Raw genomic sequence first — 27059 nt, 5'->3', positions numbered from 1 at the left:
TGAAAGACCCAAATTGAATACAGATGAAGGAATTCATCTGTTTGAAACAGGGCAGCTGTGTGAAATTAGACTGAAAAGGTGAGCATGTGATTAACATCAATGACAGATTGAGTCAGAGTACAAGTCAGGATGAATCAGGAAAATCCTGCAGGTAGTTAGATATTTGGGAGGTTCTTCCAATGTAATCCCAGCTTGAGGAGCTGAGGACCTGGGTTAGGGGCTGTTCAGTTCAGTTGCTCAATTGTGTCCGACTCTTTGTGACCCCATGGACTGCAGCACACCAGGCTTCCCTGTCCATCATCACCAACTCCCAGAGCTTGCTCAAACTCATGTCCATCAAGTCAGTGATACCATCCAAATATCTCATCCTCTGTCATCCCCTTCTCCTCCTGCCTTTAATCTTTCCCAGCATCAGGGTCTTTTCCAATGAGTCAGTTCTTCGCATCAGGTGGCCAATACAAAGTATTGGAGCTTCAGCTTCAGCATCAGTCCTTCCAATGAATATTCAGGACTGATTTCCTTTAGGACTGACTGGTTTGATCTCTGCAGTCCAAAGGACTCTCTCAAGAGTCTTCTCCAACACCACAGTTCAAAAGCCTCAATTCTTCAATGCTCAGCTTTCTTGTGGTCTCTTAACATCCATACATGACTACTGGAAAAACCATAGCTTTGATAAGATGGACCTTTGTTGGCAAAGTAATGTCTCTGCTTTTTAATATGCTGTCTAGGTTGGTTATAGATTTTCTTCTAAGGAGCAAGCGTCTTTTAATTTCACGGCTGCAGTCACCATCTGCAGTGATTTTGTAGCCCAAGAAAATAAAATCTGTCATTGTTTCCATCGTTTCCCCATCTATTTGCCATGAAGTGATGGGACCGGATGCTGTGATCTTCATTTTTTTAATGTTGAGTTTTTAACGTTAAAACTTTTTTTAATGTTAAAAAAACATTAAAAAATGTTTTTTACTCTCCAGCTTTTTCACTCTCCTCTTTCACTTTTTTTAAATTAAATTGTTTATTCTCCTGCAAGGCTGTTGCTTCACTGTATAAAAATAGCACCAGCAAACACAGTGTATTGCAAAATTAAGATAGTAATATTCTTCACTGGACACTATACAACTAACAAACTTTTCTCCACTGGCAGTTATTTCTAGTGGAAAGATAATTTTGACCCAAATCCAAGGATAGCTGTAAGCAAGTTACAAGTCATATAAGGTTTAAGATAACCATGTTATCCTTGAATTACATAATTTTTGTAATTAGTTTTACCAGAGATAATTTCAGGAATTCTGAATATTATAACCGGAGCCTAGCCTAAAAATCACAGGACGCTGTGGAAAAAGATACAGTGTTTATCTGAAGTCATTAGAAAGTTAAGGGGTATTTTCTTCAGGAAACATTGTTACAAGTAGTTTCTTTTGCTAAAAGTTGCTTTCTAAATATCTATCCACCACTAATTTAAGACAACTATGCTAGATTAAGTTGTTTCAAAGTAGTTTATTTAGAGGTTCCAGTTTCACTCCTCAATAGATTTTATGTATTTCTCATATGCTTCTTCACTCATTAGTTCATCTAGTTCTGAAGGGTTACTGAATGTCATCTTGATCAGCCAAGCATCTTCCTAACAAGACTTGTTGACAAGTCCTGGATTTTCTGCTAGAGCTTTATTAATTTCAGTTACTTCTCCTGATAGAGGAGAATAGAGTTCACTAGCAGCTTTCACACTTTCCAAAGCACCAAACTCCTCTTGTTTGTTCAACTTTGTCCCAACTTCAGGCAGACTACAGTAAACAACATCTCCCAAAGCTTCCTGTGCAAAATTGCTGATTCCCACTGTTCCGACACCATTTTCCGTTGTTACCCATTCGTGTTTTTCTGTGAATTTCCGCACCGACAGCAGAGCAGGGCCGGTGCGCAGCTTCCGGATGGCACCCGCTCGCAGTCCCCAGGGCCGCGGCGAGCAGGGCGCGCTAGGTGCCGAGATGGCGCGCAGGCTGCCGACCGCGGCCCGCATGCTCCACACCGCGCACGGGTGCCTCCTCTTTCACTTTCAAGAGGCTCTTTAATTCCTCTTCGCTTTTTGCCGTAAGAGGTGGTGTTACCTGCATATCTGAGGTTATTGATGACTCAGCAGAACTGATACCAAATAGTTTAAAAGCTTTCTGCATACAATATGACATATTGAGAAATGTTAGAATGAGTACCCTTTTGAATGGGCACTTAATTCTCAATAAATTAATCTGAATGAATTGGCTGAAAGAGCAATTACATTATTTGGATTGCTGAGAACCCTCAACAAACTGTTCATTTAAAATATTTCTCCACTGGAGGAGGAAATGGCAACCCACTCCAGTATTCTTGCCTGGAGAATCCCATGCACAGGGGAACCTGGCAGGCTACAGTCCATGGGGTCTCAAAGAGCTGGACATGACTTAGCAACTACACAGATACAGAAAACAAACTAATAGTTATCAAAGGAGAGACAGAATTGTGATGGGACAAATTATGTGTATGGGATTAAGAAATTAAAAACTATTTATAAAACAGCAACAAATTTATATTGTATCAGATAAAGAATTATAGCCATCATTGTATAATAACATTTGGTAGAGTATAATCTGTAAAATACTGAATCACTGTGCTGTACACCTGAAACTAGTATAATATTGTAAATCTACTGCAATTAAAAATAAAAAAAGGTGAATTTTCAAAAAAAAAAAATATTTCTCCACTACCACCGATCTCACTACACCCTTCCCACTTCCAACTCTTATTAGCAGCACAGGAGCTTGATTTGGTGACCATGCCCAGGACACAGGCTGCAGGGACTTCGGCCCACTATAGTGATTCAAGGCAAGGTGTACTCCACATCCCCTGCAACCAACCAGCTCCACTACTGGTCCCTCCCCTCTGTCCATTATCTGCTAGATATTCAGATCCAAGGTTCCAGGACTCCAAAGCCACTCAAAGACTGCTTATTCCCCTCCCAGAGAATTATTTTCCACACCAAGAGTTTTAGAAAATCCAAAATAATTTTATTCACTTTTTCAGATTTTTGCTTCCACAAGGTGTTCAGCAAACATGCTAAGGCGACAGAATGTCTAGTTGGTCACGACATGCAATGCTGACCATTCAACGGATGACAGCAGTGACCACGCCCACCTGAGCTACTGGCCCCACGGCACAATCGGGGTTGGCAGGAGCACACCGAACCACACGGCAATCAGCAACCTGAGGTAGGTCTCTTTACAGTACAAAAACTTCTACACCAGTGTGAGACACTGATTAGCAAGAGCTGCTTAAAGTCGCGGACTTTGGAGAGAGGAAGAGACTCTGCGGCAACCGCAGGAAGAAAAGAAAACAGACCCACAAAATCCTGAACCCTGTCACTGAACTGTGGGGGTGTGAGGCCAGGCAAATGAAGAAGGACCATCGGGCCAAGCGGCAGTGGGCTCCAGGGCTCAGAACAGACGGTTTCAAGGTGCCAGAGAGCTCTGTGCGTTGGCCAGCATTGGGAACCTGAGGCAGTGGGACACTCGGAGCAGACTCAATGCTTGCTGAGAAGCAACAGCAGAACAGAGGAAGGCAGGAGGATGCTCCCCCTTGGCCGAGGAAGGGTCTGTGACTCTCGGTCCCGATGGAGGGGGAGGAGAGGGGTCTGGGACTCTGACCCACTGCTCTCCCGACAGAAGCGGTGAAGTGACAAGAGGACAGAAAGCAGGAGCCCTGAGAATTCACGGTGCTCTGCTCGGCCTCCGTGGGCCCCGCTCTGCCCCACCCCGGCGTGGCTGCTGGGAGGCAGCAGGGGGCCACTGGAGAGCCGGCTACTGCTACACTCCTTCCTTCGGACACCCAGAAATCCCGGCACCGTGAAACAGCCAGCTGGGGAAAAACGCACGCTACCCTTCCTATAGTCTAATAGCAAAACCAGACCTCTAGTGCAGCAGACTGTACAAAAATGATAGAAAGGAATCTGCACTGTTCTTAGCACAGTGCTTATTTTAATATAAAATAAACAGCTTACATTTTCACTGGAAATATAGGCTATGTACAGAATTATATATAGATATAGCTACACGTATAAAGCTTCATTATAGGCCTCTGATACATATATAATAACGGTTCCCTGAACCTTTTAGAGTGCAATTAAGAACAAAAACTAAATTTTGTTTACATGAATATGGAATAAATACAATAATCAAAATAGGACTCTCCCTAAAAGTGAAACACACAAGCCAATCCTGAACTGCTGTGCGAAAGATAAAATTGGGAAAGGCAAGGTTTCGGCAGGAGGACGCAGTGAGGGGCCCGCCCCAGGCAGGGAATGGCAATGCTCCAAAGAAAAGAGATGTGGACGGCACTGGGGGAGTTAGCCCTTGACGGCGATCTTGTTCTCTGCAGCAGCAAACATGGCATAGAACCGGGAGCTGTCGTTGGAAAGAAGGACCGATGGGGTGTCGAACTCCACCACCTGCAGAGGAAGGAGACAGCATCGGACGGTGACTCGGGGACACTCGGGGTGTCCTACAGGATCCACAGCTCAGGAAGGGGGGCAAAGCCCCAAACCCCCGAGGATGGAATCAAGGTGGCAGTTCAGCTAGCTCTGCCATGCCCACCTGTGTTCTCTCTCTCTTTTTTTTTTTTTAAACTAACCAGAGTTTAGTTAAGAGAAAATTTAGAGACACCTCCAGAGCCCCTTCACATTAAGTCTCAATTCTCTCAGCCCTGTGTAAGAAGGAATCAATCAAAAGGTCCTATATGCTGCAGAGGGAAGAAACTGGAGCTCAAGTCAAAGGCATACCAAGTAAATGGCATCTTATTGTGTAAGCTGATCCAAACCTATGGATGGAAAAGAGGCTTAGTTGGCAGAAAAACAAAAGGGAAGTGAGTATAAGTGATCAACTCAGTCAATTATCCATTCCCATGAGGGGCTACTAGGCAGTCACCGGAAATCACACTCCAGTAGAAAACAGAACAGTGTGCTGGCAGAACCTGCCTCCCAGACAGAGGCCACATACTCACTCCCCCAGCCTCCCTTGCTGCAGGGCAAAGGTGTGTGACACGACTCTGGCCAAGGACAGAGAACAGGACATCTCCTGGGATGCTCTTAGGAAAGGCTATCCTGTCCAACAGAGACAGGCACAAGGACAAAGTGTCTTCCTGGGGCTGGCTATGTGATGGTAGGCGGTTGGGTGCCAGAGCAGACACCCTGTACAGTAAGGGGGGAGGCAGACACTGGCTCTCTTATGGGATAGGCAGGGTATAAGCAGGTCCACATGGGAGAGTGAGCACAGGAAAGGGCATTTTAGGTAGAGGGAACTGTATGAGTAGACAGAGAGGTGGAAATGCTTAGGGGATCCAAGATGGTTTATAGCCAACAGCACTGAAAGGAAATAGCAGGAAATGAAAAAGCCTGGGGGCCAGTATGTGGGAAAGCTGGGAACAGCAAGAAGTTTGGCACCACTACATGACTGCAAAAAGCAGACGTGTGGTGGCTGGTCTCAACAGCTTTGGAAAACCCCTGTGAGTGAACTACAAAGTACACATGCTCTCTGACCTAAGTCAAAGTGTTACTGTTCACAAGCAACAAAAGAATGGGTAGTAAAGCATAATGAGAACCCAACAGGCATGCTCCAGACTCAATCTCTTGATTGGGAGGGCTGCATCCCATGCAAAAGGAACCAGGCTGGAGTCACTATGGCTGCTTATCTGAGTGCTATGAGGGCCATCAGCCTAATCCTGCCAGGGGCCAGTTCTCCTCCCAGACAAGGCCACGTGCCAAACCAAGGTCCCTTGGGGGCTCAGTACCTGCCCCTGGGCCAGCACCATAATCCTATCAGAGCCTAGGACTGTGTGTAGGCGATGGGCAATCGTCAGCATGGTGCAGTCAGCGAATGCTTCTCGGATGGTCTCTTGGATCAGTAAGTCTGTCTCGGTGTCCATGGCAGCTGTGGCTTCATCTAGAATCAGAATCTGCCGGGGAAGAGAGGAGAAAGAGGGATCCAACCAATTCCTTAAGCATTCTAGTTAATCTAGGTTTCACCAAAATGTGTTTTAAGATTTGAATTTTATATTATATATTGTTTTTTTCTAAATAGGTACACACAAATTTAAAATACTGTTTTGTTTAGAAATGACATAACTTCAAATTCATATGTTTGCCTTGATTTCCACAAATACGTGAAATACTGATCTAACAAACCACTCGCCTCACTTGCTCTGTGACTCTGAACAGTGACTTTTTTGGACTTCCTTTTCCAGTTTTAACATGACGGGACTGGACTGTATTTGATGATCTGGACATGTCTTACAGTTTTAAAATCTTTTAAGTCTATGGCTTCCAATACTACAACTACTCAGAAGACAGAAACAAGTTGCCCTTGGAAACTGAAGGCTCGAGGCCGTCAAAAATAAAAACAAAAAAGCAAACAAAATATCCATATACCCAAATTGTGTCAAGGTTAAACATCTCTGGGTATTCTGTTAAAAAAAATGCCACTGAGTGACGTTCCTGGTGGCTCAGTTGTAAAGAATCCACCTGCCAACACAGGAAACATGGGCTCAATCCCTGGTCCAGGAAGACGCCACACAGCAACTAAGCTCAAGTGCCACAACTCCTGAGCCTGTGCCCTAGTGCCCAGGAGCTGCAATTACTGAAGCCTGTGGGCCCTGGAGTCCAAGCTCAACAGGGTTGTTGTTCAATCGCTCAGTCGTGTCCTTCTCTCTCCAACTCCATGGACTGTAGCACGCCAGGCTTCCCTGTCCTTCACCATCTCCTGCAGCTTGCTCAAACCCATGTCCATTGAGTCGGTGATGCCATCCAACCACCTCATCCTCTGTTGTCCCCTTCTCCTCCTGCCTTCAATCTTTCCCAGCATCAGGATCTTTTCCAATGAGTCAGTTCTTCACATCAGGTGGTCAAAGTATTAGAGCTTCAGCTTCAGCATCAGTCCTTCCAATGAATATTCAGGACTGATCTCCTTTAGGATGGACTGGTTGGATCTCCTTGCAGTCCAAGGGACTCTCAAGAGTCTTCTCCAACACGAAAGTTCAAAAGCATCAATTCTTCGGCACTCAGCCTTCTTTATGGTCCAACTGTCACACCCATACATGACTACTGGAAAAACTATGGCTTTGAATAGACCTTTGTCGACAAAGTATTGTCTCAGCTTTTTAATATGCTGTCTAGGTTGGTCATAGCTTTTCTTCCAAGGAGCAAACATCTTTTAATTTCATGGCTACAGTCACCACCTGCAGTGATTTTGGAGCCCAAGAAAATAAAGTCTGTCACTGTTTCCATTGTTTCCCCATCTATTTGCCATGAAGTGATGGGGCCAGATGCCATCATCTTAGTTCTTTGACTGTTGAGTTTTAAGCCAGCGCACTGAGAAGCCCACACCCACGCCGAGCAACAAAGATTCAGCGCAACCAAAAAAAAAAAAAAGTGCCCCTGGGCTCGGAGTCAAGAATGCCTTTGGACCTCATGCCACAGGCAATGGCTATTCTTCCATCTTCCTGTGCTTCTGCTGACGCCCTCCTCTGCCACCCACCAGACCACCTTACCTTACAGTGACGGAGTAAGGCTCTAGCTATGCACAAGAGCTGCCGTTCCCCCACTGAGAAGTTATCCCCATTCTCCATCACTTCAGATTCAAGTTTCAGAGGTAGCTGAGCAATCTAGGGAGAAATAGAGATTAGAAGGGTTAAAAAAAAAACACCTAAATTTTGAAAGAAAGAAAATAAAGCTAAATTTTGTCAAAAACCCAGGGGCAAAAATAAATTATTCTTAAACAGATGAAAGAATTATTAGCCAAGAATCTGGCTCACCTAGAAAGAACATACAGGTGTGATAATCACGTAGCAGGACCACATTTTCTAGGCCATTCCATATTTCAACTAAACTATCTATTAGTCTCATGTCATCAAAATGTCCCAGAAATTCCAATATATTTTATGTTCTGAAATCCTATCATTTTGGGTCCTGAAAATATGGTGATGCAATGAGAGATGGGGTAAGCAAAACTACTCTCTTTCTGAAGGCCAAAGCTGTAGACCCATGGCTGTCAAACTTTTCTTCCTATAAATTATAGAACCTGTTCTTCAAATGAAATTGTTTGAAGAAGCCCAATAGAAAGGTCATGAAGGCAGAGCTGCTCTAGCTGAATTTGGGCTAGTGTGCAGGAGCACAAGAGACCCCACTCCAGGCCAGGGGTAATCTTAGTTCGTGGCCCTTGGAGGGTGCCTGCTAAGTTACTCTGAGAGGTTCATATGCACATTGGGTGCTTTTTGTGGACTCAAGAAGTGATAAATCTTTTGCACATATATACATGCTTCAAAAGGATGTTGTACTGTTATGATTAATAAAATAGAACTTGATTTAAAAGCATACTGAACGCTGAGTGGTTGTCATTAATATCTTCTCAATGAATGGATGGTACAATAAAAAGGGAAATATGACTATGGGAGGGAATAAGAGAGGGGAGGTGAGGATAAGGAAATACTGACTTTTATACCCATTGTGAAATGCCTGGGAAGCCTTGCTCTGAAGTGCTCCTCCACAGACATCCTGGAGGTGGCGGGAAAGGCCGGGCTGGACAGAGGCAGCCAGAGCTGGCTGGGGAATGACCATGGCATCACCGAGTTTCCACCCCTGAAGTTCTAGCAAAGTTCTCCCTCAGTTCTTTACTTACACATTCCTTCATGTGTGTCCTTTCTAGGGCATCCCAGATCTGGTCTTCAGTGTACTGGTTGAAGGGATCCAAATTTGATCTAATGAGAAACATAATAGGAATTTCTCAGGGATCCAACACATAAGCAACCACCCCGCACACGATGACTGTGGTAAAGGTTTAAACAACGGGCTCTGACCCCGACAGCCACAGGTGGAGGCCGAGACGGGAGTGCCGCTGCCTGCCTGTCACAGGAATGAGCCTCCCTTTCTTCTTTACAAAACTGTATTATTTTTATTATGTAAATGATACAAGTTAGTTATAGAAAAATTAGGAAATATAGACATAAAAAGTCAAAAAAACCCATATATATATATATACATATATATAGGATCTTAGCATGTGGGATCTTAGTCCCCCAATCAGGGATCAAACCCATGTCCTCCGCACTGAAAGTGCAGAGTATTAACCACTGGACCACCAGAGAACTCCCTAAAACCAGTATGTTTAATCACTTATCAGACCCTTTGAAACAAACACTGTTAGCATTTTGGCATATATCTTTCTAGATTGCTTCCTATGCATATGCATACTAAAATACATCTCTTATATGTATAAACTCAGAGAAACTCCCTCTCTCTTCTTGCTACACCAGAGTGAGAGCTCTGTCACTGGGCAGGGGTCTCAACAGCTAGCTGACCAGAAAAGGAGCCGATCCTGCAGGAGAGGGAGGGACAAAGCTGAGCAGAAAGGGGCTCAAGAGGAAGGATTTCACTAGCACCAAAAATCAGTTTGGGAACTGTTCTTGCTTACTGGACATTAAGATTGCCACCAAAACAACAGGACTAGAGAGCTCTTAAAGTGTTAAAGACAGGAGAAGAAGCTCTTGGTCGTGGAGGATGAGGTGAAAAGGTGGTGATGAAACAGATACTGGGTGGAAGGTGGGCTGTAGAATTAATTTTGGGTGTCTTGTCTAGATCTAAACATCACATTTGTGGGTCTAGTAATCTTAAAGATATTAAGTATAATTTGCTTTGCTCATAAATTACACTTGAGGTGTGGGAAATAGAAAAACCTTTGGGAGAACTCTAGCTCTGATCCATACTTGTCTCCATGTCTAGGGTGACTAATCTCGGGCAGGCAAACACAAGCAGGTTATTACTTAAGAATTCTACCCTAGAGGAGAGTGCAGGTTGGCACATGACATCTCTGGACTCCTGGGAGACTCACTAAACAGTCCCACTTTCTCGTGTCCCTTCACACATGCGCTTCCTACCACTTAGAACACGAGATCACTCCCCACCTTTGGACATGAGAGGCACTGGTAAAAAGCAAGAGCTCTGGAGCCAGACTGCTTGATTCCTTCACAGCTTCTATCAATGACAACTGTGTGATCCTGGCCAAGTTAGCTTAACTTCTCTACACCTCAGTTCCCTTACGTGTAAGACAGGGATAAAAGAGCAGCTCTTTGGACTTCCCTGGTGGTGCAGTGGATAATAATCTGTCTGCCAATACAAGGGACATGGGTTCGATCCCTGGTCCGGGAAGATTCCACAGGCCTCAGAGCAACTAAGCCTGTATGCTACAATCACCAAGTCCAAGTGCTGCAACTACTGTAACCTGAGCACTGACAGCCTGTGCTCTGCAACAAGAGAAGCCGCCGCAGTGAGAAGCCTGCACACCGAAACCAAGATCAGCCCCCCTTCCTGCAACTAGAGAAAGCCCATGTGCAGCAACGAAGCCCTAGTGCAACCAAAAAATAAAAGAGCACCTCCTCAAAAGGCAGCTGTGGGAACCACAATTCACATATGTAAAGCACTTACAGGAGCGCCTGCTGCAGGCTTGGCAGTGTGTATGTGAGAGCTGCTATTACTGCATCATTATTACATTGTTCCTGTTCCTTGGCTATGCTTCCTTCTCATCCTTCAGCTCTCAACTTAGCTGGTGTCTTCTGGCCCTTCAGGCCTGGATTGGGGGTTCCCCCTGCTCACCCTTATGATGGCACTCGTCACTGTTTCATTTGTCTCTCTCCTCCATTGCATTAGAATCCCTGTCTGGATCTTATTCACTGTTGTAGCCCGGGTATACTGTCTAATATTTTTTGTAAGAGTAAGAGCCAACTGGGCTTGATCCCTACTCTGCCTCTTACCATCTGCATGACCTTGGACAAGTCACTCCTCAGTCTCCTCACCTATAAAATGGGGAGACAATGATGTGACACGCCCTGGTAGGTTGCTGTGAATATTAGAGATGTGTAGATACAGCACCTGGAACATGGTAGACATTTGATAGCTGGTGGCTGTTAAATTGACCGGGGATGTGGTCACTTTAAATGCCTGGTTACACTGTTTGGTGGTTTTGACTCTTATATTCAGCACATTTTCCAAGTGGACACAATAATCCCATGATTCTGAATACCAGGATCCTACCCATGGAAAGTCTAGATGGGGAAGGCTGATCTCTGCAAGGCATGTCATCCAGGAAGAGCCCTCTCAGTTAAAGAAGGTGGTTCGATTTGTTGATAACCTAAAACTGAAATGGCAGACCACAGGCTAAATCAAAGGAGAATCTCGCCCGTTTCTAATCAAAAAGACAAAACTGAAAGACGTGGAAAGCACCTGATCATCCCTGTCCCTCTAACACTCTGGAGTCTGTCTGCACATGCATCAGGGTTGATGAAATCTATGTCCATGGCTCTCCTCTCCAGCCACCTTTTTAGGGGAACTTTGTACTGATATACCACAGATCAGGGACAGACTCAAACACGTGTTCTCCATCCCAAGTCTCGGGGGATAAAAGGTTAATCATTTTCCCCTGATTCAAAACTGACTGGTGGGAATTCCCATGGGGCAAGATTAGCAAGACAATCCTCTGAGAGACATTTATCCAGATAGCAAGGCAAGTTTTTATAATAAAATATTCTCTCTCCTATTTGTGTGGTCTAATATGGACTTCCTCATACTTTTATAGCAGAATTCTTGACCTGGGGGTCATAATAGGGTTTTTAGTTTTGAACCAAAATGCTCAGAGCTCTTTTTTAAAACAAGAGACTTCCCTGGTGGTCCAGTGGTTAAGATTTCGCCTTCTAATGCACAGTGCATGGATCCCGCATGCCTCACAGCCAAAAAAACAAAACATAAAACAGAAGCAATATGGTAACAAATTCAAGAAAGCCTTAAAAAAAAAGTTCCAGGACTTTTGTGGTGGTCCAGAATTCCTCATCATCCTAGAAGAAGGGGTACCTACTCCCATGGGAAATCATGACTGGCTTTAAACAGGGGTTATGTTTAAAGCACCTGAGCAAAAACCATGCTTTGCCTGGTCTCACCCTGCACTGCGTTCTCTATACAGACACCCCACAGGACTGCATGCTGAAGAGCGGCCTCTGCCATTACAGAGAATCAACTCTTCCTCAGGCAATAGGATCTGTGGTTTAGCACCCGGCTGCTCTGATCTGGCTCCTGGTCTGACTGTAGTTCCCATTTAGAGCCAGCAGAACCTCTTCTTGAGTTAGAATCTACCTGTTAGCCAGTTCTGCCAGGTCAATTCCTATTGTGTCTCCATGTATCCAGGTCTAGCCTGACAGCCTGCTCAGGCTCCTAAGGCTTGGGGCCCCCACCTTACTCTGGTTCTATCTCCAAGCTCCAAGCTCCCTGGAACACTGCCCAGTCTCTACTACTGTGATCTGTTTGCCTGTAGAAAATTTGTATTTACCTAAGGCTGGAATTCCCAGCACCAATAACTTGATAAACTGCTACCTATGGTTTGATACCTCACTTTTTGAATTTCCGGCTTAGCCTGTCACCTACTGCTCAAATCTTCCCTTTCTCTATGTCTTCCTGGAAGGACTGCATAATTTTAGGCTTTAGATTTGACCACTTGTTCAGATTCTTCCCAATTCTGCTGAGTCGAGTCCTTTCCACAGAGTTAAGATCTCACTCCAGTACTCTTGCCTGGAAAATCCCGTGGACGGAGAAGCCTGGTGGGCTGAAGTCCATGGGGTCACTAGGAGTCGGACACGACTGAGCGACTTCACTTTCACTTTTCACTTTCATGCATTAGAGAAAGAAATGGCAACCCACTCCAGTGTTCTTGCCTGGAGAATCCCAGGGGGAGCCTGGTGGGCTGCCGTCTATGGGGTTGCACAGAGTCAGACACGACTGAAGCGACTTAGCAGCAGCAAGACCTCAATAAATATATGTTCAAGATTGAAGGGTCCATAATACTGGTTTTCAGGAAAGGAATGTGCAGATAATTTCTCTAGAGTTAGTCTAGGAAGTATTCTCTTTCTCTTTTGGCTGTGAGGCTTGTGGGATTTTAGTTTCCCAACCAGGGATCAAACTGGGGCCCTTGGCTATGAGAGTGAGGAGTCCTAACCACAGGACTGCCAGGGAAGTCCCAAGGAAATGTTAACACTGTACATTGATGCCTAGCATCATGGGTTGAAGAGTATCCCCCCAAAAGACATGCTGAAATTTAATCCTCGGTACCTAAGAATGTGACTTTATCTGGAAATAAATCAGTGTAGATAGTATTAGGTGAGATGAGGTCAGCCTGGAGTAGTAAAGTAGGGTAGACTCTCAATCTAGGACTGGTGTCCTTAGAAGAGAGAGGGCCACATAAAGACAGAGACAGGGAGAGAACCCATGTGACAACGGAGGCAGAGACTGGAATGATGAATCTACAAGCCAAGCACACCAGAGACTGTTGGCAAACCACTAAAATGTAGTGGAGGCAGGGAAGGACCCTACAGGCTTCAGAGTACGGCCCTGCTGACACTTGATGTCATCCTTCTAGCCTCCAGAACTGTGAGAGAGTCAAGCTCTGTGGTTTTAAACTACCCAGTTTGTGGTACACTGTTGCAGCATCTCTAGCACATAAACACATCCAGTAAATTCATCAGATAAGTCTACTAGACAAGCAGGAAGCACACCAGAGTGCAGACCCTGCTCACTGAGCAGCTGCCCCATCAGACTTGGCAGACATGTGGATGGGCTTGACCTTCAACCTCGCCCAGGACCATCACACCAGCTGAAGGAGCCCCCAAGACTAAGCCATGGGTTCCGGATATATAGGGAATATTTATGTACACCAGCAGGTGGTGTTGTTTAGTCTCCCAGTCATGTCTGACTCTTGGCCACCCCATGGAATGTGGCCCTCCAGGCTCCTCTGTCCATGGCATTCTCCAGGTAAGAATACTGGAATGGGTTGCCATTTCCTTCTCCAGGGGATCTTTCCTACCCAGGGACTGAACCTTTGTCTCCTGCATTGCAGGCGGATTCTTTATTGCTTGAGCCATTGGGGAAACCCCAGCAGGTGGTTACACATTAAGGCAGACCAGACTGATCTCAACAAGGAACTCAATCAAGAATGAGAAAAACAAAAACACATCCTCATTACAGTGGCCAGATGGTCCTGGTCTGACCCACAAAAATGAAAGCAAGCAAAGTTATGTATCCACTGCATCAAGTACTCATCTGGGTGGATGGACAGAAAGAAAATCTGAGAATGAAGGTTATTTTTAACAGTCAGAAGTCCTGGAGTCCTATGTTGCCCAAAGTGTATTTTCCTCTTTGGTTTTTATGTTTTATTTTTAGCAATATTCTAAGCTCACCTATTGACAACTACCGAATAAGGTCAAGAGTATCTCCTGAAGGGAATGAGGATACAGCAATCCCTTCCAGGCATACAGAAGACTCCACGCTGAACTACACTGTCCTCTGTCCATGTGGGCACCTCCTTGCAGCCTTGGGATTTCAGGGTAGGAGACTACAGGACCCTCAGACCTTCTGACAGGAAGCTAAAGGAAAGTTCAAAATAGTCATTCAGAAATATGGACTGATTTTGGCTTTTAGTTAGAGCATATGAAAAAGACTAAAGAGAAGAGCAGAGTTTGTGTGACAATTTTTCTCAAGAAAAGGGACAGAGACCTACTGCAAATCTGAAAGCAGATAATGAAATTTTAAAGATATTGGAAAAAGAAAGGTAACTAACGGTCAAGACGCCTGAGGAAGCAGGCCCAACCTTGGTGCTTGGAGAGACAGGGTTACCTCTCAAGGTTATGACTGAGGAGGGTGTGGTAGGAACTTCAGGAGACAACACAGCAAGTATGGTGAGGAAGAACCCAGGCTCTGAGCCAAATAGCCCAGATTGAAATTCTTATCTTTGGGCAAGTTATTTAACCACTTTGGGCTTTAGCTTTTTCACCTATAAATAGGCATAATAATAGTACCTACCCTCACCAAATTCTGAGTACTTTAATTTTGATAAATTAATACAATTTAAATGCTTAGGACAGTAGGCCACGTAAATCCTCAATGAGCTTAGCTAATACTATTGTCGTTGTTGTTCTTTAGAGTAGCAGTGTCTGGTACAGTGTGACTTTTTTTTTTTTTTGGCCATGCCACAGCTTGCAGAATCTCAGTTCCCCAACCAGGGACTGAACCTGGGCCCCAGGAGTGAAAGCCTAGAATCCTAACCACTAGGCCAAAAGACAACTCCCCAGAATGACCTTTTCCTTTTTTTAAGGACAATTTTAAAAGACCAGTTTCAGGTTCACAGCAAAATTAAGACGAAGATACAGAGATTTCACACATACTCCCAGCCAGAAAGACTTCAACAAAACTTAGATAACATCTAGTGTTCTTCATAGTTATCCTAGATTTACCATTACTTGCTGGCGTTGAGACTAGAAGCTTTTGGGGATTCCTTGATTCCACAGAGACTCAGATGTCAAAAAAAGTAAAAGGGGGCCCCTTAAACAACAGAATAATGCAAAGACAAATGAAAAACCTTGAGATTCTAAGAACTGCTTCAAATGTGGAGCAACTTCCATTTCTTCTAGAGCACTAAGTGCTTCTGCCTGAAGGTGTTTTGGCCCAGAATGAATCAAAGCAGAGGTGGATCAGTTGTGGGCTCAGGTGCCTTTGTTGTGATTTTGAGTTGAGAGCTTGAGATATTCCTCAAAAGTGGAAAAAAATAAAATAAAATGGGCAAGTAGAAAAGGAGAGAAAGCATCTGAACAGGAAGACGTGAGAACACTGCTTCCTGATAATGGATGGACGCTAGGTAGAGATGCTCCTGGTGATGAGATGCGCTCATCCCCGGTGAGGAGACTGAGATGCAGAGACACACCAGAGTGACAGCTGAGGACAACTAGTCCCTCTAAGGGGCAGATTAACCACCAGCCAAGCCAGACTGCAGACAGTCCACAAGGATGGAAAGCGAGAGTGGAGGCAAAGAGATGGGCTTCCTGAGACCAGGAAGCATAGGTCCTCTGGGAAAAGAAAAGTATTGCCAGGACTATGAAAGAGGGAAGGTCAGCCAAAGTGTTTAGGTCTGGATGAAAACGGACCACTCTTCATGGAGATAATCAGAGCAAATGGCAGAGGAAAGTACTGGCTGGCCTCAGACACACAGGAGCCCTATAGCTCAAACCCAGACAGCTGGATGAGGCAGGCCTGGATGAGCTATTGGAATGGATTGGATTAGGACAAGCTATTTGAATGGGCTAATCCAGGGAGGGGTGTGCCCCTAAACGATCTGGTCTATGATTTATCTATATTGGCATCACTGACTCAATGGACGTGGGTCTGAGTGAACTCCGGGAGTTGGTGATGGACAGGGAGGCCTGGTGTGCTGTGATTCATGGGGTCGCAAAGAGTCAGACACGACTGAGCGACTGAAGTGAACTGAACTGATACGTAGAACAATTCAGACATTTTTATCTTTCGAGAGTCTGAGTTTTGTTTGTTCGATTTTGGTTTTACCTTGAATTCCCTTCTGATACACTTTAATGGCAAGTTGGAATCTCCAGGAGATGTACCCACCCCCAATGCTGGTTAATGGCGGTGGAGACACAGTTCCAAAATTTGGAGTCTCTAGGGGGTAGTTGAGGGAGCAGATGATCTAGCCTGCCCTTGCCTTGGGAAACTCATTACAGGTCTTCTAATTTTCTAAGAACAGCAAAAGAATACCAAACGCTGGATATTCTTTGGGATCTATGAGAAACCTGAGAGGATAAAGGAAAGGTAGATGGTCTGGGATTGAATTTGTTCTCAGTGACAGTCCTAAACAGTCAAAATTTCAGTGAGCAGAAAGTGAAACTTATATGATTTCCTAGGTTTGCACAGCTGACTGACTAAACAGTGCTCCAAGCTCAATGACTAAAAACGCGGGCAGCAGCACACCAGCCACTGAGCCTGTCCATCAGGTGGCAACACATCTCTGGAGCTGATAACAAACGGCCCCGACTCCCAAAAAGGCTGCACTTCCACGATGTTCCACAAACAGCAGCCAGCAGGTCAGTTCTTAACCGTTAACTCCAGAAGCCGAGTCAAAGACTTAAATGAAGTGCTGTAAAAATGTGAAATGAACACTGGTACTTCTTGGTAGCACCATATTCATGGGAAGTCTATAACGTGTCTTACTTTCTAGATCTCTTCTAAATGGTAATTTTAAAAAAATAAGAAAAATATGTTTTTTTTTTGTCCTGAGCCAAAAAATCATTAGGCCAATTTTATTCTCAAAGGCATTCCCGTGGCACCTAAAAATAGAGAGATTTATAGGAAGGAAGAGCAGACTTGGTAATATCTCTCAATTTGTTTAGACTTTAGACTTGAGTCTTCAATAAATTCAAATTCTCTTTGATGTTGCTTGTTTGACCTTGTTATTTATTCACCCAAAGGGAATGATTAATCATGATCAAAACTGCTTGCAATTTGGGAGACCAGGGTTCAATCCCTGGGTGGGAAAGATCCCCTGGAGAAGGGAATGGCAAACCAATTCAGTATCCTTGCCTGAAGAATTCCATGGAGAGAGGAGCCTGGTGGGCTACAGTCCATGGGGTTGCAAAAGAGTCAGACATGACTGAGTGACTAATACTTTCATTTATCATCATCAACAGAGCCAGTCTGTGCTATACAAATTCACTAGTGTTTTAGAGAAATGCCAAAATAAACACACCCAAGAGTACTGACCCCACATAAATGTAGGTAAGAATTCAGTTTATCTACCGAACCTCCTCAAATCAGTGAGTTCAAATGCCATTTCTAAAAGTGGTGGGGGGTGGGGGGGATGAGTCTGTTTTAAAGACAATTCTGAACACTGTGGTTATTTGAAATTAAATTGGTACCTTTTCTTGGAAACTGCTAAAAAGTAAAGAGAAAATGACAATATCACTTTTAGAGTAATTTTTAAAAAGAAGTGCTATCTAGGTCAACTATATGGTTGAAGCTATTTTTATTTAGAGAGTCAACTTAAATAGAAATGGACACAAATTATGGAAACCCATTGTTTTTAGGAGGCAAATGCTTAAGGCTAGACTGATAAAGCACAGGAAAAGACAATGGGGTTAAACGTATTTCCTTATTAGTTACTGTTATAACAGGTCAAGAAAAGAAATGTTTTCTTTGGCAGTCTGGTAGATTTCAGAGAGGGGCATCATTCCAGAGTAAGAACCAAAAATTTGCAGAAGATACTAGAAAATGAGAACCACGAGTAGTAATAATGCCTGAAAACCATCGAGAGAACTGCAACTCTTGAGTGTCCCTAGGAGAGAGGACAGTGAGGGATGATGGTGGCTGCTTCCATGCACAGAATGCTCACCCTCTGCCAGCCTCCACGCTTCTATAAAATTTGTACAAATTCATTCAATTATCACAACAACAGATCTTAGTAACATCCCCATTTCATGGAGGAGGAAACAAGCTTAGGAGTGGCTAAGTAACTTGTCTGAAGACAGAGATTCCAGATCTCTCTGACTTCTTACCATCCGGCTGCAGGGCCCCTGGGTCCTGCTTAACTAATGAGGTGACTAGTACTATGGAGCTGCTCTTCCTGCAACAGGGAGCGCATGGTGTTGGGAAAGTGCCGCACCAGAGGCCACTGGATCTCAGTCCCCGGTGGGGCTCTGTCCCGCTCACCTGGCCTGCACTGAGGTCTCACCTGACAGTACCGCTGAACAGCACCGGCTCCTGGGGAATGATGGAGAGCTTGCTCCGGAGGTCAGCAAGGCCGATGTCACTGATTCTCACTCCATCAATCTTGATGCAGCCTCCACACAACTCCACCAGGCGGAAGAGGGCCATGCCCAGAGAGGACTTCCCTGATAAGTCAGAAGATAGGCAAGAGTCATTCGATTGGCAAATTCTGGGAAGACAAAACTGGCCTCTCCTCAGGGCAACATCATCTATTTTTCTATTTCTGTTCAATCATTATTTCGATGGATAACGTAGATAACAAAGATAATGTAGAAAGTGATAGCTAGAAAAATAAAAACAAAAAACAAGGAACTCTCTGGAGCTACCAAGCATATACACTTATACAACATACTGCAGCCTGAGAAGGAGTAGGAGGGACCGTTACACTCTCCTGAGAGTAAAATGGAAAAACGTCTCCTTTTCACCTTAGGTACAGGTACACAGGGTTTGATGCTTCTCAGGTAAGAACCAAGAGCTAGGAGCTTGAGGCAAATCAGAGGACAAGCTGTTGTCTCTCTTCTGTCCCCTTATCTCAGCAAAGAAAAACAGTACAAGGCCTTTCACTGCCACGAAGCTAGGGAAGGGAGAAGTTCTAGGCTAAACACACAAGGAAAGGAGTTTTGGATTTGAGAAAATGAGTGACTGTAGATTCTCTACCATGATAGGAAAATGTAGAAAAGCAGGTTTGGGGGATAAAATAGCAAGTTTAGGATCACAGTGATAGGCAGAATAGCCTTTCATAATTGACTCTTCAAAAAATGATATAAATAATTCAAGCAGATAACATCAATTTCCCATAATCTAACTACTCCTTTAAAAAAAAATTATATATGTACATTATCTATTTATTTATTTGGCTACAGTGGGTCTTGGTTGTGGTATCGTCTTTTTAAGTTGCTGCATGTGGAGTCTAGTTCCTTGACCAGGGATTGGACCCAGGACCCCTGCACTAGGAGCACAGAGCACCAGCCACTGCACCACCAGGAAAGTCCTGCTTTTTTTTTTTTTTTTTTTGACACATTTCCTTTTAGTTTGTTTCCTTAAGAGTTGAGATGATACCAGAGAAATATTGTAACTATCTTCTCCACTTAACATTACATAGCAAGCACTCAGTTATATTATTATCTTTTTGAGATAAAGTTTTAGTGGCTACAATAATTTCCATTGTGTGGCTGTACTCTTATTTAAACAGTCCTCTAATGTTGCACATGTAGTTTAATTAAAACTTGCTAGAATAATGCTATAGGGCTTCCTAGGTGGCTCAGTGGTAAAGAATTTGCCTGCCAAGTTTGATCCCTGGGTTGGGAAGATCCCCTGGAGAAGGAAATGACAACCCACTCCGGTATTCTTGCTGGGAAAATCCTATGGACAGAGGAACCTGGCAGGCTACAGCCCATGGGGTTGCAAAGAGCTGGACATGACTTAGTGACCAAACAGCAGCAGCAGCAGAATAATGCTATGGTAACCTTGTCATCACTCAAACTGCTCCTACCTCAGAAAATTTCCTTGAAACAGATTCTGAGAACTGAAATGACTTTATTAAATATTTACATATATATTTTAAAAGCTCAGTGCTCTTCCCCCATCAAAAAAAAAAAAAAGTTCGACATAGTCCTGTCTATCTTTCTGCAAGTCAGACCCACAATTTAGATGCAGAACTATGGGTTTTTAGCTGTTTGAGCAGTTTTCCTGGTTGTCTTTTAAAAAAACCTTTTTTAAACTAGTTTGATTTATCTTTTTATTTATTAAAAAATTTTTTTTGGCCACACCCTGAGGCATACAGGATCTTAGCTCCCCAATCAGGGATCGAACCCATACCCCCTGCATTGGAAGCCAGAGTCTTAACCACTGGACTGCCAGTGAAGTTCCAGTTTTCTGGTTCTTGACTCTCCGTCCCTGCTCTGCCTCCATGTTCTTAAAGACTTCTCATGGCAGCCTCCTGACTGTCTACTCAGAGGTCAGTGAGGATACAAATATCTCCCTTGCTCCAGTGTCTGTAGCCACAGACCTGCAGTCTAGATCTGACCCCTGTCAAACAACCTCTGGTAACCCTGACTGTCCATCTCCCTATGGCAGGGGTCTTCATGTCCATCTGCGAGTTGGGAAACCCGAATCCATGTAGCAGAACAGTTCTCAAGGAGCCTTTCCTCCTGGGATTGGCTTTTTCAGGACTGGGGGATCTGGCTAGTGGTCTCTCACCCAGGTAGAAGGGAGGGCCCCTTCTACCTGGGTGAGAGACCAGACCTTCTACCTGGAGGGCCCCCTTCAGTGCCAAAGCAGTGGTTCAAGATTTAAGGTGCTCAAATAAATGGTGCTCAAAGGAAGGAATGGTGCTCCAATAAATGATAAGCACCATTTATCTGAGCATCATAAATCTTGAAGGAATGATGGAAGGAATAGTGCTTAAATAAATAGGTTAAGTTGTTCTAACAAAAGATCTGAGTCTAGACTACCTTTGCACAGATGGAATGTGCTGGTAAAAAAAGCCATGATGTCCTCAGGTGGTTATAACCATGGAGAGCCAGGACCTATGTCACAGTCTTGAAAGAACCTTATTAGGATTATAGTTTAGACTTTGTAAGTCAGGCTGTTTAGAATTATTTTATTTTTGTTTATTTCTCATCTACTTATACTTTAATAAAGTCTTGGTGAAAATTTTATCTGTCTTACTGCGTTAAAAGGACATCACAAGAAGGGAGGTCAGAGGTTTCAGGTGAGCAGTGCACCCCTAGGGGGCCAATGCAGCAGAGGGAATTTATGGGAGGGAGCTGAGTAAGAGCCATGGGTACAGTCACCCTCATGGCTGGGCATTCTCTCTCCAGTGTAAAAACCTAGAGGCCGTATCTTGTTTTAACGTGAAATAATGCCTTCAAAGAGGGAGCAGGAAATAGCTTTTTCTTTTCTGCTTACCACATTCTTTAAAGTAAATTGACTAGAAAAGACTATTTTTTAATGGCAAGAGAAAAAAAAAGCTAAAGGAGTTTTGATGCCAAGGGAGCATAGAGCCTAGAAAGCTCAAGAGAAATGACTCAATTTAGATGCAGAACTATGGGTTTTTAGCTGTTTGAGCAGTTTTCCTGCTCAAACTGCTAAAGCAGTTTTGATGCCAAGGGAGGATAGAGCCTAGAAAGCTTAAGAGAAGTGACTCAGAGAGAACTCTTACACAAGGGTGAACAGGTTAGTGAAAAAAGACGAGACTCAATCTTGAAATGTTATTCAGGAAAGAAAGAGGGAAAGAAACACACTTCTAAGAATAGTAGGGAACTAAAATGCCTAAAGTGATGGCCTATTCTCTATTTATTTACAACTGATGTCAGATCAAGAAAATAATTTCTGTCTTCGAAGGAACATAGATTGCTTATTTAGAGCTATGTTGCCTTCTAATAAATATGAGACTATACTTGTAACACATCACAAAGACCTTAAGCTTTTTGTATATTTTGACTTCATAGAAATAAGGATGTTACTGTGGTGCTATCCATAAAAGCAAAAAATTGACAACAACTCACTGCCCTTCAATTGGATCTGGGTTAATATAAATTGTGGTACATCCATAAAACAGAATTTTATGTCATACTGCATAGAAATCATGTTATAGAATATTGACATGGAAAGTATGTGGTAATTTTATAAATAGGCCATGAAACAGTGTGTGTAAAAGTACCTCATTTTTGTAAAATACATTTGTTGATAGCCTATTAAGATATCCACCAAAATGCTAGCAGTTAATTATCTCTGGGTAGTGGAGTTATGGTTACCTTTCACCTTTTGTACTTTGCTATACGTTTCCAGAAATATTCTACTTCTGCTTTATTGACTACGCCAAACCCTTTAACTGTGTGGATCACAACAAACTGTGGAAAATTCAAGAGATGGAAATACCAGACCACTTTACCTGCCTCCTGAGAAATCTGTATGCAGGTCAAGAAGCAACAGTTAGAACCGGACATGGAACAACAGACTGGTTCCAAATTAGGAAAGAGTACATCAAGGCTGTATACTGTCACTCTGCTTATTTAACTTATATGCAGAGTACATAATGTAAAATGCCAGGCTGGATGAAGCACAAGCTGGAATCAAGTTTGCTGGGAGAAATATCAATGACCTCAGATATGCAGATAACACCACCCTTATGGCAGAAAGTGAAGAGGAACTGAAGAGCCTCTTGATAAAAGTGAAAGAGGAGAGTGAAAAAGCTGGTTTAAAACTCAACATTCAAAAAATTATGATCATGGCCTCTGGGCCCATCACTTCATGACACAGATGGCACTTCATAGATGGGGAAAGAATGGAAACAGTAAAAGACTTTATTTTCTTGGGCTCCAAAATCACTGCAGATGGTGACTGCAGCCATGAAATTAAAAGACACTTACTCCTTGGAAGGAAAGTTATGACCAACCTAAATAGCATATTCAAAAGCAGAGACATTACTTTGCCAACAAAGGCCATCTTGTCAAAACTATGGTCTTTCTAGTAGTCATGTATGCATGTGAGAGTTGGACCACAAGAAAGCTGAGCACCAAAGAATTGATGCTTTTGAACTGTGGTATTGGAGAAGACTCTTGAGAGTCCCTTGGACTGCAAGGAGATCCAACCAGTCAATCCTAAAGGGAATCAGTCCTGAATATTCATTGGAAGGACTAATGCTGAAGCTGAAGCTCCAATACTTTGGCCACCTGAGGTGAAGAACTGACTCATTGGAAAAGACCCTGATGCTAGGAAAGATTGAAGGCAGGAGGAGAAGGGGATGACAGAAGATGAGATGGCTGGATGGCATCACTGACTCGATGGACATGAGTTTGAACAAGCCCTGGGACCTGGTGATGGACAAGGAGGCCTGGCGTGATACAGTCCATGGGGTTGCAAAGAGTCGAACATGACTGAGCAACTGAACTGAACTGAACTGACACGTTTCAAGTGTTCTGCATTGAGAATGTATACTTTGATGATTAGAAAAATTATTAAATGTTTTGAAGCAGTGTTGAAAATAAACCTCAAAAAGTAGTTTCAGAGACCTGAGACACTAATTACTCATCTAACAGGAATCTGGTTTGAAGAGATGAGAGTGATATTCAATAAACAGCAAATCATGGGCCCTAAACTTGACTCTGGTTGATTTAAATGTTTCTTCAGAGAGGTGATCCTTACCTGATCCTGTTCGACCCACGATGCCAATCTTCTCCTTGGGTTTGATGGTGAAGGACACTTTCTTCAGGACCAGAGGGAGATTTTCTTGGTACCTCATCTCTGCATTCTCAAAGGTGATCTCTCCTTCCTGGGGCCAGTCAGGGGAGGGAGCTTTGTTCTTAATTCTGGCAGGTGCTTCCAAAGATAGAGTCTGGGGAGACAGAAAAGGCCAGTTCAGACTGACCACAGATTCTAGGGTAGCTGAAAGGTTTTGTCACAGAAGTAAGACCAGGATACCCATAGCAACCACAGAGACAGCTGCTGCCCTGCTCCCTTGCTGCAAAAGAGCCCCTGGCAGGAAATGCTCATCACCAATAAACCAGACAGAGACAGAGAACAATTGCCTCTACCCTTGGCAGTTTACAATGGCCTTCTATCCCTCTTTAGCCACAGCAGATTTTAGTGGAATTCTTTGAAAACATTCCCCTTGAAACAGAGTTTCATCATTTGAAAATCAATGGCCTAAACTCAAAGGAGCAAAACTAAAATTCATGGAACATTTAATGAGAGTCTAGCACCCTGAGCCATCTCAGTCAATCCAGGAGACTCAGACGCTAATCCCAACTCTACCACTAACAGCTGCATGAACTGGATATACCAGTTCTTCAATCTTTGTCTTAGTTTCTCATCTGTAAACTCTAGGGACTGGATTAGATGATTTTAGAAATCCATTCCAGCTTAAAAATGTTGTGCTTAATAATTATTGGGTAATTTTGGCCATCTATAGTCACGCCTCCCCATGTTTTTAAAACTCTCTGGCGATTAGTCATGGAGCCTATAGCCTCACAGGGAAGTAAAGGTCAAAGACTGCAGTGCTCTGGTGGGTGGGGGTAGGGACTCAAGTCTAAAACTCTGTGCTGGGACAGGCTTCCAGGTTGTGGACAGGCAGCAGGGAACCAGTTCTCAGGAATGTGATTGATTTGTGCAACGTACACTCTGTACCACGTCTGACCATCACCCTGACCTTTCCAGCAAGAGACCCACACCAATAGTGATATTAAATCAAACACAACATGTACAGTCACAAATTGCCCGCAGACAATTTGGGTGCCCAAAGAGCACCCAGCCAAGAGGCTCATGTATAAACATAAACGGCTATTAGCAGATTTATCAGATAGCTATCTGCCATTCTTCCTGATAACAATCATTTATAAGTTTAAGAAATATCCTACTACTGATCAGGTTCATTGCCAAAACAAACCAGTGGGACATGTCTCTGCTAGAAAAAGCAGTTACATAACATACTAGTTCTCAGTGAAAGGGCAGTTCTTCAAAACAGTGTTTGTAAGTCAATATTCTAGTTGGAAGTTGGAATGTATTCTGCCCATGTAAATAATGATATAAATGAAAATAAAGTCTCTGGGCAGTTTGCAAAATAGATAACTCCTGAGAAATGAGTTCAACATGAGAATGTTAACTACTCAAGACTCTGCTTCTCTCTACAGAAAATTGCTTTCAGACTTTGAACTAGGAGGAAGACACTGCCACACTGTAGGACTGCAAAGGTTCCTGGGGGAAGGTGGGAAGAGCTGGATCATCTCAGTACCAATGCAGTTAACTGGTTTCTGAACTGTGAACACAGTATAGAATTAGGCATGGAGCCTTTGAAACTCCTGAAGTCTGGGTCCTATCTCAAAATAGGAATCTTTAGAGATGAGGCCAATGTTAGTCTTTGCCTCAAGCTCTGTACGGGATTCTGATGGCCATCCCTGGTTAAGAACCAAATGAACTAGACTAAGACTTGAAATAACACCTGGTTTTAAATAGTATAAGGAAAATATTACATTAGTCTGCTTAACTGAATTAATGAGGTTAGGAACACTTTGGAAATTAGATGATGAATGTAAGTTCTCAATCAGACCACAATTCACAAATACACTTAGAAAATCTTATGATATTCTCTTCGCATTCCATGCATACTGGAAAGATGCTGCCTCTCCTGTGGGACAAGATGAGACAGAGAAAACAAGCATCTTCCTGGGACATTTATTCCAGGTGGTAAGAGGGTAAAACTGCAGCAGAAGGCCTGCAGGAGCCTGACCTTGATGTAGTGGTTGATCCTCTCCACTGAGGTGAAGCGAGCTTCTGTCTCCGATGCCAGTCTGACAGTAAACTGGAACAGCCCTGTCAACTGATCATGGAAAACAACAATTCAAGAGAGAATTTATTATTATTATACACCAAGGGAATGCCAGCAAACCTCCTTCACCTCAGGGATCACAACTCAATTGTGAGAACTAACTGCGGATAGACAGCAGCTGGCTTTAGGATCAGATCATTCTTTAACTGTTCAAGACAATGCCTAAGAGCCCCCAGTCAACTGCAACTCTCAGGGAATCTAGGTGGCACTGCAGTACTGGCACTAACTTTTCTATACCTAAAGGCTTTCTGTCTGTTTTTACATTTCTAGAAATTCAGCTGTAGCTGAATAACTTCTGGGCTTCATAATTGTACCTATACCTGGATATAGCAGCCACAATAAATGGAGACTGTATCAGCCTGTGAGCAGCAGTGAGAATGCTTCCAGGAAGGTCAACAGAGACCAGGCTGGGCCAAAACTGAATGCAGAGCCCCAGTCTGTGTACCCCAGACTGAGTACTCTGAAACAGAAGTATATTTAACACAGATTTCTCCCACCCCCCACCCCCAGCCCTCCAAGAATCAAGTTAAGTCTGCAAGACATGGACAAATACCTTTGAGTATCTGTAAAGATATAGATCTCTTCTTAGGTTTCCTCTGGCCACTTATTTTTATCTTTCCAATATAGAAAAATGTCAAACATATACAAGAATAGAGAGGACAGTATAATGGGCTCCCACATATCAAACATTCATCTTAAAAAAATTATCAACTTACAACCAGCATTGTTTCATCTGTACCACCCCATCCTTCCATAGATCTGGAATCAAATCTCATATAGCCTAAGTCTTATCCATAAATACTTCAGCTTCTATCTCTCTAAAATATAAAATCTCTTTGAAAACCATTACCACATCTTAAAAAAGTTAGCAACAATTCTTTATCATCTTTAACTATCTAGTCAGTGCTAAGTTCCCCGCTATTCTCTGAGCTATTTGAAGACCTTCAATCATCCCTAAGAACCAAAAAGGTTTATGTATGTAACAGTACTGGGAAAATTTGGGGCCTGAAAATAAAACACACAGAAGTAGTATATTGAGGATATGTGTTTCTTAGAAGACTAGGAAGAGGCCAGAGAAGAAAGGTT

The 27059-nt window shown here is 43.4% G+C and overlaps 1 protein-coding gene and 1 pseudogene across 5 annotated transcripts in view; both read right to left on the bottom strand.

The window, feature by feature from the left end:
• Nucleotides 1-763: 763 nt before the first annotated feature.
• LOC102282421 (glycine cleavage system H protein, mitochondrial pseudogene) lies at nt 764-2011 on the bottom strand (annotated as a pseudogene).
• A 999-nt stretch (nt 2012-3010) lies between these two features.
• The window catches only part of ABCC5 (ATP binding cassette subfamily C member 5), an 82327-nt gene continuing 58278 nt past the window's right edge, over nt 3011-27059 (bottom strand). For all 5 annotated transcript variants that reach the window (XM_005909530.3, XM_070372529.1, XM_070372516.1 and 2 more), the window contains 7 exons: nt 25875-25964; nt 23795-23984; nt 18612-18771; nt 8688-8766; nt 7561-7674; nt 5806-5970; nt 3011-4468 (listed from right to left, as the gene is read on the bottom strand). In XM_005909530.3, the coding sequence (XP_005909592.1) occupies nt 4367-4468; nt 5806-5970; nt 7561-7674; nt 8688-8766; nt 18612-18771; nt 23795-23984; nt 25875-25964 (900 nt within the window). In that variant the 3' untranslated portion in view covers nt 3011-4366. The remainder of the gene's footprint in view (nt 4469-5805; nt 5971-7560; nt 7675-8687; nt 8767-18611; nt 18772-23794; nt 23985-25874; nt 25965-27059) is intronic.

The sequence above is a fragment of the Bos mutus genome, chromosome 1 (genome assembly GCF_027580195.1).
Source record: "Bos mutus isolate GX-2022 chromosome 1, NWIPB_WYAK_1.1, whole genome shotgun sequence".
In the NCBI taxonomy this organism is placed as follows: domain Eukaryota; kingdom Metazoa; phylum Chordata; class Mammalia; order Artiodactyla; family Bovidae; genus Bos; species Bos mutus.
This window is presented reverse-complemented; position numbering and strand designations above follow the sequence as displayed.